Genomic DNA, 15,792 nt, shown 5'->3' on the forward strand with positions numbered 1-15,792 from the left:
CGGTCTCCGCTGGAGGATCTGGGTCTGTCCACGGTGGACCGGTCTCCGCTGGAGGATCTGGGTCTGTCCACGGTGGACCGGTCTCTGCTGGAGGATCTGGGTCTGTCCACGGTGGACCGGTCTCCGCTGGAGGATCTGGGTCTGTCCACGGTGGACCGGTCTCCGCTGGAGGATCTGGGTCTGTCCACGGTGGACCGGTCTCCGCTGGAGGATCTGGGTCTGTCCACGGTGGACCGGTCTCTGCTGGAGGATCTGGGTCTGTCCACGGTGGACCGGTCTCCGCTGGAGGATCTGGGTCTGTCCACGGTGGACCGGTCTCTGCTGGAGTCTGAGCTGAAGGAGGTTCTGGTGAACCTGCATGAGTTCATCTGGTTTCACCAGAATCCGACCCGGTGGCTCCGATGACGAGCATCAAGAATAACTCTATAGAAACAGACCATCTTCTCTCTGATGGTCTCTTTACTGATGGAGGTCTGATAGAGGATCAGGACTACACTGAGACTGGTTCAGGTCCAGATAAAAGTTCCTCACAGTAACTAAAAATGAACACAAATATGAATAACTTTACTTGTTACTACAAACACCATCAATGAAGATAAAAAGATGAAAGTGAATATTAAGACAAAGGAAGATACTGAGTTTGAATCTGAAGAACAGATAAAATGTGTTTTACTGAACAGCTGATCACCTCTGATCGAAGTTGTTGTCTTATTATTCCTCATATCGATATAATAATATATCATATTTATACCTGGCGTTGTGTCTCGGATGGTTCCCTCTGCACAGCACGCATCCCGCTGGCATGTCACTCTCTCTATTGGCGATTAAGCACAACACACTGATGTTAAAACCAGGAAGCTGCTTTTCCCCTCTATAAACTGGCATAGATGGCCTTAAATCCCGGCAGTAATCCCGGAGTACGACAGCCAGGTTTCACAGCAACACCCCGCCCCTCGTAATAGTCCATTTAGCTTACTTTCTGTCCATCTGCCTCTGTTTTTCCTTTTGTCTCGCCAGCTCTATTTTCAGCTTTTTGTTCAGACGGATAACTAAACCGTTCGTTTCCAGCATGACATGTTTTCTGATCCGCGTTAGATTCTCAGTGTTTCTTTACTTGCTTCATCTTTAGGATGACAAAGGAGACAATGACCATCGCATACAATAATATACACATAAAATGATGGGTTTGATGGTGGGAAGACATCATGTTGGACAATATGCCATGAATATATACATATATATATATATATATATATATATGTATATATATATATATATATAGTGAGCAGATCTGTGGTTTCCAGAGGATGAACCCTTTTGATCTTAAAAACCTTTCCTGTAACTTATATGAGACTAATCCGACGATTATCCGATGACCAGCTGGTTTCAATCGGTGCATCTCTGAAAGATCTCACCTTGAGCTTGTGATGAGTGTATTTCACGTTTTCTGACACATTATCACTGTAATTAATCAGAGTAGCACATGGAGATGAATGAGCATGATGACTGTTAGGCCGCCTTTATTTGTTTGTTCTTGCTACGAGTTTCCGATGTCGAGGTTGTTGAGTTTAGACATGAAGCGAGTTGAGAAGACTCTTCTGCTTTTCACATCTTGCAAAAACGGTCTGCTGATGTTAGCTCCATGCATTGATGTGAGGAAGATTACAGTCTCCTCATCGCTCCTCTCAGATCTGATGTTTTCAGCTCTTCACACGCTTCTTATGATTTATCGACTTCGTCTGTTTCTGCTTCACTTTGTGGCATTTTATTTTTTATCAATACACCAACTTTTCCACCTTTACAGAGACTGTAATGTTTTCACTGGGCAATAAGCTGCATGTCCCCACAGGTATACTGAACACACACACACACACACACACAGGTTTGATTAATGCATGACTGGGGCCTCTTGCTGCTGTAAACAGCCTGGTGAAAGAGCTCTTTATTGCCTGATTTTGAGGTGTTTCCTCTCTGACACACTTAGAATTGTTCGTTATGAACCGATTCATTGTCTTCCATCAGAACAGTCGACCTCCTCCTTCACCGTCTGTACCGTGTGAATGAAGTGAGAGCGTTGTCATTTGGATTGGAAGCTGCTGTTTTACAGTATTTGTGCTGATACGTCTTTAAATTGAATATTCTCATGCAGCTGCGAACATTTTCAACTTTGTATTTAGTCTTTACACCGATTCCACTTTCTATAAAACGCTGTAATGATAATAACTTCAGCAAATAATCAGTCAGGATTGAAAAGGGAAACAATTCAAAATGTTCCCACATTAATTATTATTATTATTTTTTAATTTACAATTTCACAAAAACCACAAAACGTCTACTGATCACAAGTTTCATCAAGAGAAAAATCATCAAAAAGACGATGCTGAGTAATCAACAGATGTCACGGCAACAGGCCTCCTCTCTCTCTCTCTGACTCTCTCTGTCTGTCTCTCTGTCTCTCTCTCTCTCCCTCTGAGTGGAAGGAGTGTGGAGTTGACGGAGCGTGTTCGAGAGAGATTAACACTGATTTTTTTCTGGTATTTTTCCGTCACTAGTTAACGTTGGATGTGATGGTGTATCTCACGGTGTTTGTGTGAACATTTAGCTGGTTTTAGGGTCTTTGTGAGTGGTTCAGTCGAGCAGCGCGAGCTGTCGGCTGCTAAACGCCACCATGGACATGACCGGATTAACGAGGAAACACGGCATAAAGATCCCGCCGACGTTCCCGGTGTCAGTGGAGGAATGCAGCCTGGCTGTGGGTGAACTTGTTGGCCACAGCAGCGTGAAGTCCGCTGCCCGAATGAACAATGCCGTGGTCATCTTTTTAGACACCATCAGTTATGCGGAAGTGGTGATTGACAACGGGATCGAGGTGGGCGATAACTTCTTCCCCGTGTACCCTCTCTGCACACCGGCTGTGAAGGTAACAGTGTCCAACATCCCACCGTTCATCAGAGATGAAGACATAACAAGAGAACTATCAAGACGCGGGAAGATGGTGTCTAAGGTGAAGAAGGTGTCCTCTGGGTGCAGGTCTCCTCTCCTGAAGCACGTGGTGTCTCACAGGAGACAGCTGCGCTTGATCCCAAACAACAGGAGCAAGGGACTCAACCTAGTGTTCAGGATCAGGGTCGATGACTTCGACTACGTCATTTATGCAACAACTGATGACTTTAAATGTTTTAGCTGTGGAAAAGTGGGTCATCAGAGCAGAACGTGTCCTGAGAAAAACAGCTCTCATAAGGACCGGAACCAGAACCAGAACCAGAAAGGTACTGAGGAGGGCAGAGGGGACAAGCAAGACGGACAGGACGGGCCAGATGGGGTCCAAAAGAGGAGGGAGGAGGGGACGAGCGGGTTAAAGGAGGAGGGGACAAGTGAGACCCAGGAGGTGAGGGAGGAGGGGACAAGTGGGGTACAGGAGGTGAGAAAAGAGAGGGAAAGTGGGGGACAAGAGGTGAGGAAGGACGGGGCAAGTGAGGTCCAGAAGGTGAGGGAGAGTACTGGAGGACAGGTGGAGACAGGTAGGGAGGTGAACATGGAGGAAGACGAGGAGCAGCTCAAAGCCCCTCAGCTGAAGAGGAAACAGAGAGGAGACAGCGGAAGCTCACAGGCGAAGAAAGTGGCGACGAAAGAAAGTGGAGGAGCAGCAGAGTGTGAGTCCAGTCTGGAGGAAGACTCTGAGTCCAGTCTGGAGGAAGACTCTGAGTCCAGTCTGGAGGAAGACTCTGAGTCCAGTCTGGAGGAAGACTCTGAGTCCAGTATGGAAGAGGACTCTGAGTCCAGTCAGGAGGAGGGCGCTGCTGCTGACAGTGAGCCCTCTAAACACGGGGCTGGCAGCTGTAGGAGCTCTGGAGACTACAGCGTGGAGAAGATCAAGGACTTTCTGAAGAGGAGTAAGAATGTGAGAGGAGCCAAAGTGGAGGACTACCTCTCTGACAAAGAGAAGCTCTCCAGCTCTGCCAGAGCTCACATGAGAAGCAAGGACAGAGGAGGTCTCACGAAGCAGGAAGGCTTCAGACTAAAGAAGATAGTTCACTAAGTGAACAAAGAACTGAACAAAGATGGAGCTCAGTGAGAATAAGATCTCACAGTCTAAAGACAATCAAAGACACGGTTCTGTTTGTTGGACTTTATTTGTTTAACCGTCTTAAATGATAAAGAAACATGTTCAAAGAAAATAAAGGTTTTCTAAAAATAAAAAATAAATCTCTCTCTCTCTTTCTGTCTCTCTCTCTTTCTGTCTCTCTCTCTCTCAATTCAATTCAATTCAATTCAAATTCTGCTTTATTGGCATGAAAGTTTAAAAACAGTATTGCCAAAGCATCAGAAAATTAAACATACAATAACATCAACACACAACAATATCAATATAACAATAATATTAATGCAACATCTCATAAAGTGGTGTGAGACAGAGCCCCCATTGCTCCCACGTTACCTGTAGGCCACCACAGCTCTCCGACACCGAAGCAAAGGGAGGAGCGAAGTGAGAGAGAGAGATCCATGGATAGATAGATCTCTCTCTCTCCGTCTCTCTCCCAATTCAACCCAAACTCAAATCTGCTCCGTTGGCATGAACGCCCAGAAACGGCATCGCCAAAGCATCACCTGCTGTCCCTCAGGTTGTGGCCAATACGCACTGGGCAGCAAGGTCTGCCCTCTCTCTCTCTCTCTCTCTCTCTCTTTTAATGTCTCTCGCCCCGGGCGCCTGAGGGAACTCTTGTCTCTTTATCATGGAGCAGCAGGAGGTCTGGAGGCGCTTCAATGAGAACCTGCTGAGGAGGAGAGCAAAGTGACTCTCACGGTCAGCAGGAAGGCAAAGACTCAGAGAGTGTGTGTGTGAGTGTGTGTAAGTGTGTGTGTGTGTGTGTGTGTGAGTGAGTGTGTGTGAGTGTGTGTGTGAGTGTGTGTGAGAGAGTGTGCGTGAGAGTGAGTGAGAGTGTGAGTGTGTGTGAGAGTGAGTGAGTTAGTGTGTGTGTGAGTGTGTGTGAGTGTGTGTGTGTGTGTGTGTGTGTGTGTGTGTGAGTGAGTGAGTTAGTGTGTGTGTGAGTGAGTTAGTGTGTGAGTGTGAGAGTGAGTGTGTGTGAGAGTGAGTGAGTGAGTGAGTTAGTGTGTGAGTGTGAGTGAGTTAGTGTGTGTGTGAGTGAGTTAGTGTGTGAGTGTGAGAGTGAGTGTGTGTGAGAGTGAGTGAGTTAGTGTGTGAGTGTGAGTGTGAGTGTGTGTGTGAGAGTGAGTGAGTTAGTGTGTGAGTGTGAGTGAGTTAGTGTGTGTGTGAGTGAGTTAGTGTGTGAGTGTGAGAGTGAGTGTGTGTGAGAGTGAGTGAGTTAGTGTGTGAGTGTGAGTGAGTGAGTGTGTGTGAGAGTGAGTGAGTTAGTGTGTGTGTGTGAGTGTGAGTGTGTGTGTGTGTGAGAGTGAGTGAGTTAGTGTGTGAGTGTGAGAGTGAGTGTGTGTGAGAGTGAGTGAGTGAGTGAGTTAGTGTGTGAGTGTGAGTGAGTTAGTGTGTGTGTGAGTGAGTTAGTGTGTGAGTGTGAGAGTGAGTGTGTGTGAGAGTGAGTGAGTTAGTGTGTGAGTGTGAGTGAGTGAGTGTGTGTGAGAGTGAGTGAGTTAGTGTGTGTGTGTGAGTGTGAGTGTGTGTGTGTGTGAGAGTGAGTGAGTTAGTGTGTGAGTGTGAAGAATGATGTCTTTGTAGGTGAGCGCTGGGTGTTTTCGCTGTGGTCCGTCTCCATGGACTGAACGGGCTTCTGGGCAAAAACGCAGGCGGGTCTGTGAGGGAGAGAGAACCCGTTTGTGTTATTCTGTTTGTGTTTGACATTTTTACAGTGATGCTCAATTTACGGCCCGCGGGCCAGAGAGGGGGCCGGGTGGCCCGCCGACAACTCTCTAATTCACAAAGAAAATAAATGGACTCACAACAGACTAAGAGAGCTTGTTTATATATCCCATGTGTGTTTATACTTATATGTGCCTTTTGTAATCTTTATTCATTATATTTGATAAATGTTATGAATGTTTTTTGCTTATTAACTGGCCTCTGGGCAAAGCACGCTGAGATTCCCTACTTTAGAGTACTACTTTAGAGTTTGAATTAACGTGATTAGACAGATTAGGACAAATCAAACAAAACATACGATGAATTTACATGATATAATATTGTGTCCACCTCCACCAGCTGTAACATTAAACTGGTAATAATCCAATAATTATAATCATAATATGATATATATAATAATATTCTGCCAAACAAGTACTTTTACTTTAATTACAATTTGCTGTTACTACTTTTGTAAGTTTACTCAACTTTCATTTGAACTAGTAACAGAGTATCTCTTCACTGTTTATTGCTGCTTTCACTTCAGTAGAAGATCTGAGCCGGTCGTCCACAAATGGGATGATCGGCGGTTCAATCCTGAACCCCAAAGTCTGTGTATGAATGTGTGTGTGAATGTTGTTGTGTTGGGTAGAGTCCATTTACTTTCATCTCTGACAACATGTAACCCACTAGACTTCTGGGAAATGTAGTGAACGTCTTTCCTCCAGCGCCTCCAGACAAACCTTTTAAACAGCAAGTATCAGTACGGCTCTAAGAAGTGTGAGTGTGTGTGTGAGTATGAGAGAGCCTTTAGTTTCTTTCTCTACACTTTATTTCTGGTTTCGTCTGTACTTTTACACGCACAATGATTGCAGGAGAGCTGGAAGTATTCTCTGTGACTACACACACACACACATACACACACATACACGCACACACACACACACACATTCCTCTAAACTGATATTACAGATGAGATAATGAAAGGTTGTTTGAGGAGCAGGTGGCAAGAGCTGATATTACTGCCTTCCCACAGGCCCTCTGATATTGTGTGTGTGTGTGTGTGTGTGTGTGTGTGTGTGTGTGTGTGTCATAAACACACTCTTTATCCCTGGAAAAGACAGATATAGGGCGATCTGTGGGATTAAAATACCCATCGAGGTCATGTGGCTTTGCCAGTGAAACACACACACACATATATATATATATATATATATATATGAATGTATGTGTGTATGTGTGTGTGTGTGTGTGTGTGTGCGCGTGTGTGCATGTGTGTGTGTGTATATATATCTCACCACCTGACTGGGAGGCCAAGGCTAGAGCTGCCTGTGTCTCAGGGGTTAAAGGTTAAAGGAGGTCACTTCCCCTTTTCTTGTTTTGACCTCTCGTGTCTCTTCAGCTCGCTGTTTGTTTTTTTCCTAAAAAGAGTGAAAGTGGATTTGAAGTCTGACTGCATGAGGGAAGTCAGAGATCCAAGTAAATCAACTGGAGATTACAAATTACTTTAGAAATGCGATGGTTTTTAAAATGCAATGATCTCATTGAGTGTGTCAGGTCTGGTGATGCAGTGTAACAGGGTCTTATGCTCCAGCTTCAGGTGTTTTTATGGTGATGGCGGTGATTTCCTGCCAGTGGAAGAAGGACATAAAGCTCTAATGATATCTGTCATTTACTGTCGTTTCAGTTTGAGATTTCACATGTGAGTGAACCGTTGCTCTTCTGCACATCCAGCAGTTACAGATCAATATGATGATTCATTAGAATTCCTTTTGTTTGTGTCACAATATGAACGTTAGTCCAATATTCTCTCTTTTAGCTCTGGTTTTGGTCTCCACCTCAAACTCCTGAGGCAAGCGTCTGTCTCTTTAGCTGCTAAAAGCTCCTCTATGTTCACCAGCTGGTCTCTAACGGAGTCTGTCTGCTGTGCAGGTGGTGTAAAGTGGCTTCATCAGAGCTGTTGATGAGAGCGACTGAGACCGAACAGAAACAGAAAAGTCTTGGGCTATCCAACCAAAACAGTGAGCTGATAGGAACGACACAGTTGGTTCATGTAATTCTCAGAATCATCAGAATACCACCATGTATGTTTCCACGGTATGAGGAGGTCAGGAAGGACTTTCAGGATTACAGGATGTAATTGTTTTATTTTTCTTATTGTATCTTCTCCCTCACAGGACATCTACCATTCCCACCGGCCAAAAGAGAAACTTCGCCCGGACAGCAACAACAATGAGAACTCGGTCCCTAAAGACTTCGACACCATCGACAGCAACAGCAACCTGGGGGCTCGATCTCAACGCCTGCGAGTACCGTTATCAAACGCCAAACGCAAGCTGGACAAGGCACAAGCACAAAGCATGCTGGGAAAATCTGCCAACGAGGTCCTCAAGTTCCCTCCTGTCCAACCACGAGGGTTAGGCCACAATCACAACCGCACCCACGTCCGTAAACCACACCCACAGGTGCCGACGGTCCCGGTACCGGTCCAGGGGTCCAATCAGGATCCGGCTCTCTACCAGGCGAAGAAGTCGTCCACGCCGTCGTCCACGCCACCGCCGCCGCCCGGTTTGGAGCCGAGGAAAGAGCAGCCGCAGTGTGAGATCAGCGGGAAGGAAGCCATTTCTGCTCTGTCCAGAGCCAAGAGCCGAGAGTGTCGGCAGCAGATAGTGGAGGTCTACTGCAAACACAAAGACCGAGCGCTGATGCCTGAGAAGGTGCCTCGCTACTGCCCCATCGAAGGTGAGACCAGAACACCAAACCACTCAGAGAAAATCAATAAGTTCATGAAAAGTAATGATGGATTAATGATACACTTGTTGGATATAAGATACTAAAATAAAAACGTAGAATGTGTCTCCAAGTAGAATAAAGACTCTTAACTCACATTTTTTCACAATCAATTTGTATCTTTATGTAACTTTCCAATATGCATTGAATAATATTGACATCTATCCAACAATGGAGTGGAAAATATTGTCTTGAAGACATTTCAGGAGGTCAGTCTATTCACACTGAAAAGATGGCAGACATTTTTCTTTCTGTTGGACTGAATTTAAACACGGTTTGGTTTGAGTTCAAGTAGTCTCTACTTACAGTTTGGCTGCAATCCAGAACACGAGCACCAGAGTTATTGAACACAGTTAGTTTAAACGTATTATATGATTTAGGGACCGATTTATTCTTCATGTTAACGCAGCCTGTGATTGAACCAGTCAGCAAATGAGAGGGGGACAGACTGAAAGACAAAAAGTCAAAGGAATCGGGACGAACAGGCGGCGGCTGTGAAGTGGCAGGTTGCAAAAAGTCAAAGAGGGTTTTTTTTTTTCCAAATTTATCCTTTGAGAAGCATTTTTAACCCGGCACGTGCCAGAGCCATGAAGAGGCATCCAGTTTGTTGCCGGCTCTATTTCCAGAGACTTAAACTCGGATGGACACAGCGAGGATGAGACTCAGCCAGCGTAATTACACCCCAATTAAACAAGCAGTTTGTAGTCTTATTTTTGGAATGGCTGACTAATGATTTACTTGTAGTCGTGCGCTCTGAACCACCCTGTGCTGTTTGAGGTTTAATCTATATGATTATATGTTGCTTTGATGACACACTACTCATTATATCCACAGACTGGAGCGGCAGTGAAAGATGATTTGGTTTCATTTGAGTTTGACTGACGTGAGCTCAGCCTGTCAAAGAGGAACGAGACGGTTGTTGAACCATAGTTTGCTGTTTCTGCATTCAGATTTAAGTGTACATCCCCATCGGTGCCCGACATCGCTCCCCCTGCCTCCCTCTGTCTGCACAGCGGCGCTCAGCTGAGCCGCCTGATTACAGTCATTTCTCCTCAAACTCCCAATCCCAGCATGCCCCCGCAGCTCGGGGAGGTCACTAATTAGGCCACGCAGGCCTCAACCCGCGCCATCTTTAGAGTGAGCGTGATGATGGAGAAGCATTAGGCAGCTAGAGAGTTTGTATATACAAGAGGCAGATTTAGCTCAGCCAGCCACAGACGGCAGGACATTTTCAAAAAAGACGGAAGTGAAGATGGAGGACCCGAGTGGAGAGCAGGGTTGACAGTGACAGTTGCGTTGTGGCAACCAAGAAACAGAAATCCAGCAAGTAGGATGTGTCTTGACATTCTGGCACTCTGAGATTTTTTTATATGAAAAGTGCGTTACAAATAAAATGCATTATTATTATTATTATTCTCTTCCCAGATTTGTGACCAACAATGTGTGCTAAAAACGTCTGATTAAGTTTCAATAAATGTATCACAAACTAGAGTTGGACAGCAGTAGGGCTGCAAATGGTCTAATAACAGTCAGAATATAGTGAAAAGTGCAGTTTTCACATGACCTGTTTTTGTCTGACCAACTCTACAAAAGCCTAAAATATAAATATTCTTATTATAGAAGACAAAGACAAGCAGAAATCCTGTCATGAGAAGCTGGAAGCTCAGAATTTTTAAATGGTTGCCATTTTATTTCCTTTTTATTCACTAATTGATTAAACGTTTCAGCCCTGGACTGCAGACCTTGTTGCACATGTCAGAAATTCAAGAAAGTGCAGAAAAAAAACATTATTCAGTGCTGACATACAGGACATGAAAAGCATCATTAAAATCACCCTATGAAATGTAGATCCTGTTGAATATTGCTGCATGTCTCATGGGCTGACGTCCGTGTCCTCTGTGTCCAGGTAAGGCTAATGTGAACGTCCAGTGGGACGAGGAGCCCTCAGAAGCTGCCCAGCTCGCTCCGGCACGGATCGCCTTCGTCTTGGTCGTCCACGGCCGAGGCTCACGCCAGTTCCAGCGTCTCTTCAAAGCCATCTACCACACCTCGCACTACTACTACATCCATGTAGACCTGGTGAGACCACTGGCTGTCACTCTGTGTCAATAACAAACAAAAATGGTGACTAACTTGAATGTAGACTGACGCAGCTGTAGGCGTTACTTAGACGTGAAACAACTCTTAAAGCGACTCTTCTACTGACACGACGAGCTTTAAGTTGGGCCGTTAGCTCTCAGGGAGACTGGTAGTTCTAGCAGCATTTCATTCAGTGTTATCAAAATATCTTAATGATGATTTTTAAAAAGTGTTTAGAAAACAAAAGCACGCTTTAACCTTCCTTCTTGTTGTCATTTTCAAACCCTTCTCAGAGGTCCAACTACCTCTACAGAGAAGTCCTGTCTCTGGCCGGCCGCTATCCCAACGTCCGGGTGACTCCCTGGAGGATGTCCACCATTTGGGGCGGGGCCAGCCTGTTGACGATGTACCTACGCAGCATGGAGGACCTTCTCCAGATGTCCGACTGGTCCTGGGACTTCTTCATCAACCTCAGCGCCGCAGACTACCCCATCAGGTGAGACACTGGGTTAGTCACAGGAAGCAGGAAGCAGAGGGGTCCCCTCTTAGGGATTTAATTTATACTTTTGTTATTGCACGCAGTTTGAAGTTGTACAAAGAGATAGTCCAGGTCAAATGTTCATGTTTTCATTTCATTTGCATTCAAAAAAATGTTTTTTTTAAGAACCAGTATCTACCTTATATCAAGCTAATGACCCTTATCAGGTTTTCTATTTTTTGCTTATACCAATAGACAGAAATGGTTTCTTTAAAACAACCCCCCCCCCACTGTTCCCTGTTTGTATCGCTGTAGAAGACTGTCGGATATTTATCGATCAAGTCAAGTTCCATCCAAACAAACATCTCATTGATCTGTTGAAGCCTTGTTTGGTTTGCTTAAGGTCTTATGGATTAGGTTACGTGGCCAATAGACCTCAAGTGCATCGACTCTGGAAGAACCGGGAGTCTGTAGTTTTGAAGAGGAGCTCTTTTAATGGCTCTCTTGCTGCTGGGGGATTTGAAGGGATCTGTATTGTTGGCTGTGATCAGTGGAGTTATCGACTGGTGACTCTCTCGCTGCAGCGTGAATAAAAGAGGTAACACAAAGAGGTTTGTGGCGGTCAGTGTTTGGCTCATGTGTGCAGTAAGCAAGAAGGGGTCCAGATGGTTGTGTCTTTTAAAGACAGGCCAGTGGAGTGTTGCTGAACTCTGCTCTGTTCTGTAAATGGAGGACTGCATGTGAGCTGGCTTTGACCTCTTTGGAGCTTCTAGATTATGGCATATTATACAGACACGTGTGATTTGTGGATTGGGTTTGGTGTCGATGAAATTGGTACAGTTCCATTTAAAGCCTACTTGTGCCAATTCTGATGCATCATTCATGACTAGTCCGAAGAGGGTCCAGCAACCAGTCCTGCTGGATTATCACCGCTGTGCCGGTATTTTAAGGAAACGTCTGTTTCTTTCAAGAACCAACTAATTATTAACTAACTAATTATTAAGTCAATCTGCAGATTATTTTCTTGATTATTTCAGAATATAGTGAAAAAAAAATAACATTTAAATTTCCCAGAATGCAATTCCAAATATTCAAATGTCTTGGGACAGTTGGACCCAGGAACAGTGTTCTTTTTAGCAGGCTAGCTGACTAGCCACTTGTTTGCTAGTTAGCTTTTTCCACCATGCTTTAATGCTACACTGGTAACTGAAGATTAGCTCTCTACGCTTCGCAACATTACTACATTATTACTCCACTGCTCATTTTAGTCGTAACTGCAAAACCTCACCTCGGTGAGTCCGCAACTTGCCGAAAGTTGGTTTAGTTATACAGAAGTTAGCCGCTCTCACCATCCTGCTCCGTTGATTTAAATGGGAATGTCCCTTCTATACTCCCGTTCTATTTCTATGGCGAGAACACACACATACACACTCACACACACACACTGATCCATTCTCTGTCCTGTTTGAATGCCCTTCCAGCTAAAATCCATAGCACATCCACAGCATTAGCACCATACCATCGATAGCTATGACATCACTGAGGCAGATGGAGAGTAAGTCAATGGAAGTGTTTGTGTGTTGGTGTGTGTGTGTGTGTGTGTGTGTGTGTGTGTGTGTTTGTGTGTTGATGTGTGTGTGTGTGTGTGTGTGTTGATGTGTTGATGTGTGTGTGTGTGTGTGTGTGTGTGTGCTAGTACGTTTCTCTGGTAAGAGAAGGTCACACAAACTAATATCAAACAGAAAAACATGCAATCACTCCGATTGATTTTAGCAGTGGGTGTGGGATTGACTTTTTTTGTTCTAGATATAAGATTAATGAAATTCATACTTTAATGTGAGTTGCTCTCACAGTGAAATCACACATGTGGGTCAGTGATCAAGCCTGTAGAAAGAGATACATTTAGGACGTTTAAAGGCGTAGTGCCGTGCTGCTCCTCACTAATCTAAGAGCATCTAAAAGCATCTTTTGTGAAACGTGACCACATGTCGTAGCAGCCTTCAGTTAGATTTAAATGTGTGTGAGATGCAGACGAACACAAACATGCCCACAAACGCACACATGCCGCCTGCGGTTCGTCTTAACGACTGCAATCAAGTGTAATCAAAGCGATGCGTCTCGATCTGTGTGCTCCACGGCTCGCACTACATGCAGAAAGCGGCCGTTTGAATCCGCTTCAGGCCACACACGGTTTGCCCTCAGCTGGAACAGGAAGCTAAATAAAATGCTCCAGCTGTACCGAAACAGAGTCGCATGGAGTCACTCTGATTCCCTTAAATGGAAGATTGTTTTGCATTGTTTAAAGACGATTCGTTCAAATATTTAACTGCATCCTGCTGAGACGTGTATCCACTAAAGGGAGGAATGCTCTCTTATCAACAAGTGTTGCGTGAGTCTATTTGATGTTTTGGTGGTTTTTCTTCCTGCTGAGGCCAAACACACACAAAGACACGTTAGGAGGTTAAATAAGAGGAGTTTAAAAGCACAACATGTTTCTGCTAGGATGGACTTTCTGGATCACGTTTGTATTTGGCAGTGAAGGAATTTAAATGACAAATTTGAGCTACTTTACTTCTGTATTTTCTCCTCATGCCACTTTATACTTTTACTCCGATACATCTCAGATGGAAATAACTCCACAAAATGTATCTGACAGCTTTAGCTACTTTACAGATTAGATTTTACAGCTGAAAAGTTGTTAAATCAATGCGTTGATGGCACCGAATTTAATGGTGTTGTCGACGTTTCACTTAAACACAGCCATGTGAACGTTTATGGTCACCAGGGTTCATCCTCTTGGAAACATGAATGTCATTCCATCCGGTAGATGTTGAGATCAAAGTGGACCAATCCAACACTTTGCCGTCACCAGAGCCTCTCCGCTAGCGTCGTTAAAACAACATTATATCGGCCCCACGGATCAATAGAGTGACATGTGAGTGTAACCAGTTTACAGTGTGACACTGGAGCTGATGATTGACAGCTGCTGTCTCCCCTCAGGACCAATGAACAGCTGGTGGCTTTCCTGTCCAAGTACCGCAACATGAACTTCATCAAATCTCACGGCAGAGACAACGCACGGTAAGAGAGAGAGTCTGTCGCTCTCTGTGTCTCTCTTTTCTCCTCCTTTATGTTTGTTTTCCTCTGAGGGTGGTCCTCTTGTAAGGGAATAAAGTGAGGGATTAACAAAGTTCTTCCTCTTCTTCTCCTTGTTCTACTTCCTCTTCTTCTTCTTCTTCCTCTTCTTCTTCTTCTTCTATTTTATCTTAGTCCACGTCTTCTTCTTCTTCTCTCTCCTCTTTTACTTTTTCTCCATTCTCTTCTTATTAAAGTTCTTCCTCTTTTTCTTCTTCCTCCTCTCCTTCCTCTTCTTCTCCTCCTTCTTGTTCCTCCTCTTCTTCCTCCTCAGTACAGTATTTTTCAGATAGTATCACCGTTCCCGTGAGTGAGTAGTTTAATAAAAACAATAGTAGTTTAACTTAGATTTGAGCAGATTTCAGTCGTTACCATGAGGTCGGTGAATATTTAAAAAAGTCAAGTTGTTGAAAAAAGAAAATGCAAGAAATACAGATTTCTTGGTTAGTCCTGTTAAAAGATGTTGTTTCTTCTTAAATCTATGTCTGACTTCTCAAACAATATTCTATAATTTAGTTTTATCAAACTTTAATCACCGGTTTAGTCACAAAGACACTCACAGGCTTAGAGGAGGATCAGTGTCTGAATAGTGAGATGTCTAGTGATATTTATCGGTGTATAGTACACAGTATGCACAGTAGTACACGTCTCTTTACAGTACGACAGTAAAAGCATCTGAGGTAGAAGTATGTATGCAGTAATCAGCTGATCTCTGGATGCCGTGTGTCCTCTCAGCTTCATCCGTAAACAGGGTCTGGACCGACTCTTCTACGAGTGCGACACCCACATGTGGCGTCTCGGGGACCGCAAGATCCCCGAGGGCATCGCGGTGGACGGAGGCTCTGATTGGTTCCTGCTCAACCGGCCCTTTGTGGACTATGTGGTCAACTCCCGGGACGAGCTGGTCGGCAGCATGAAGCGCTTCTACGCCTACACACTGCTGCCTGCCGAGGTAGCGCACACACACACACACACACACGTATGCACTGGAGTAACCCTGCAGACTCTCTGTTGGTGTCCCCTAGAGGAGGACATGGACATCAATAGTGATTGTGTCTCTGGCAATTTCAAGGTATTTTTACTTTAAATGAGTATTCTCATTGTATTCTGCTTTATACTTCTACTCCGCTACAAATATTGTACTTTTACTTCATTACATTCATTTCATCTGACGACTTTATATACATTATTCAGATTAATAAAACAAAATAAAGTCAAGTAATAAATGATGATGTATTATTATAGATGAAACTACCAGCAGTGTATAAAGGGAATACAATGAGCTCCACTTTACCAGCTGCAACATTAATGCATAAATAGTTTTAATCCAATTATATAAATTATATATTATTCTGCATCATGAGTTTTTTGATGACAATACTTCTGTACTGTTCCTTAAGTAAATGTGTTTTAATGCTGGAGTATTACTTGTAGTGTAGTACTTTTACATTGTGGTTTTACTAGTTTTACTGAAGTAAAGAATACAAACATAGTTTTCTGT

General features: G+C 44.1%; 1 protein-coding gene across 1 annotated transcript in view; it reads left to right on the forward strand.

Moving 5' to 3' along the window:
• LOC142943568 (xylosyltransferase 1-like) overlaps positions 1-15,792 on the forward strand; it is a 33,814-nt gene that overhangs the window by 4,276 nt on the left and 13,746 nt on the right. The window contains exons 2-6 of the mRNA XM_076085155.1: positions 7,987-8,551; positions 10,506-10,678; positions 10,972-11,174; positions 14,157-14,237; positions 15,027-15,243. Coding sequence (XP_075941270.1) covers positions 7,987-8,551; positions 10,506-10,678; positions 10,972-11,174; positions 14,157-14,237; positions 15,027-15,243 — 1,239 coding nt within the window. The remainder of the gene's footprint in view (positions 1-7,986; positions 8,552-10,505; positions 10,679-10,971; positions 11,175-14,156; positions 14,238-15,026; positions 15,244-15,792) is intronic.

Source organism: Anarhichas minor, unplaced genomic scaffold (assembly GCF_050575085.1).
Source record: "Anarhichas minor isolate MPS153535 unplaced genomic scaffold, ASM5057508v1 ptg000140l, whole genome shotgun sequence".
In the NCBI taxonomy this organism is placed as follows: Eukaryota; Metazoa; Chordata; class Actinopteri; order Perciformes; family Anarhichadidae; genus Anarhichas; species Anarhichas minor.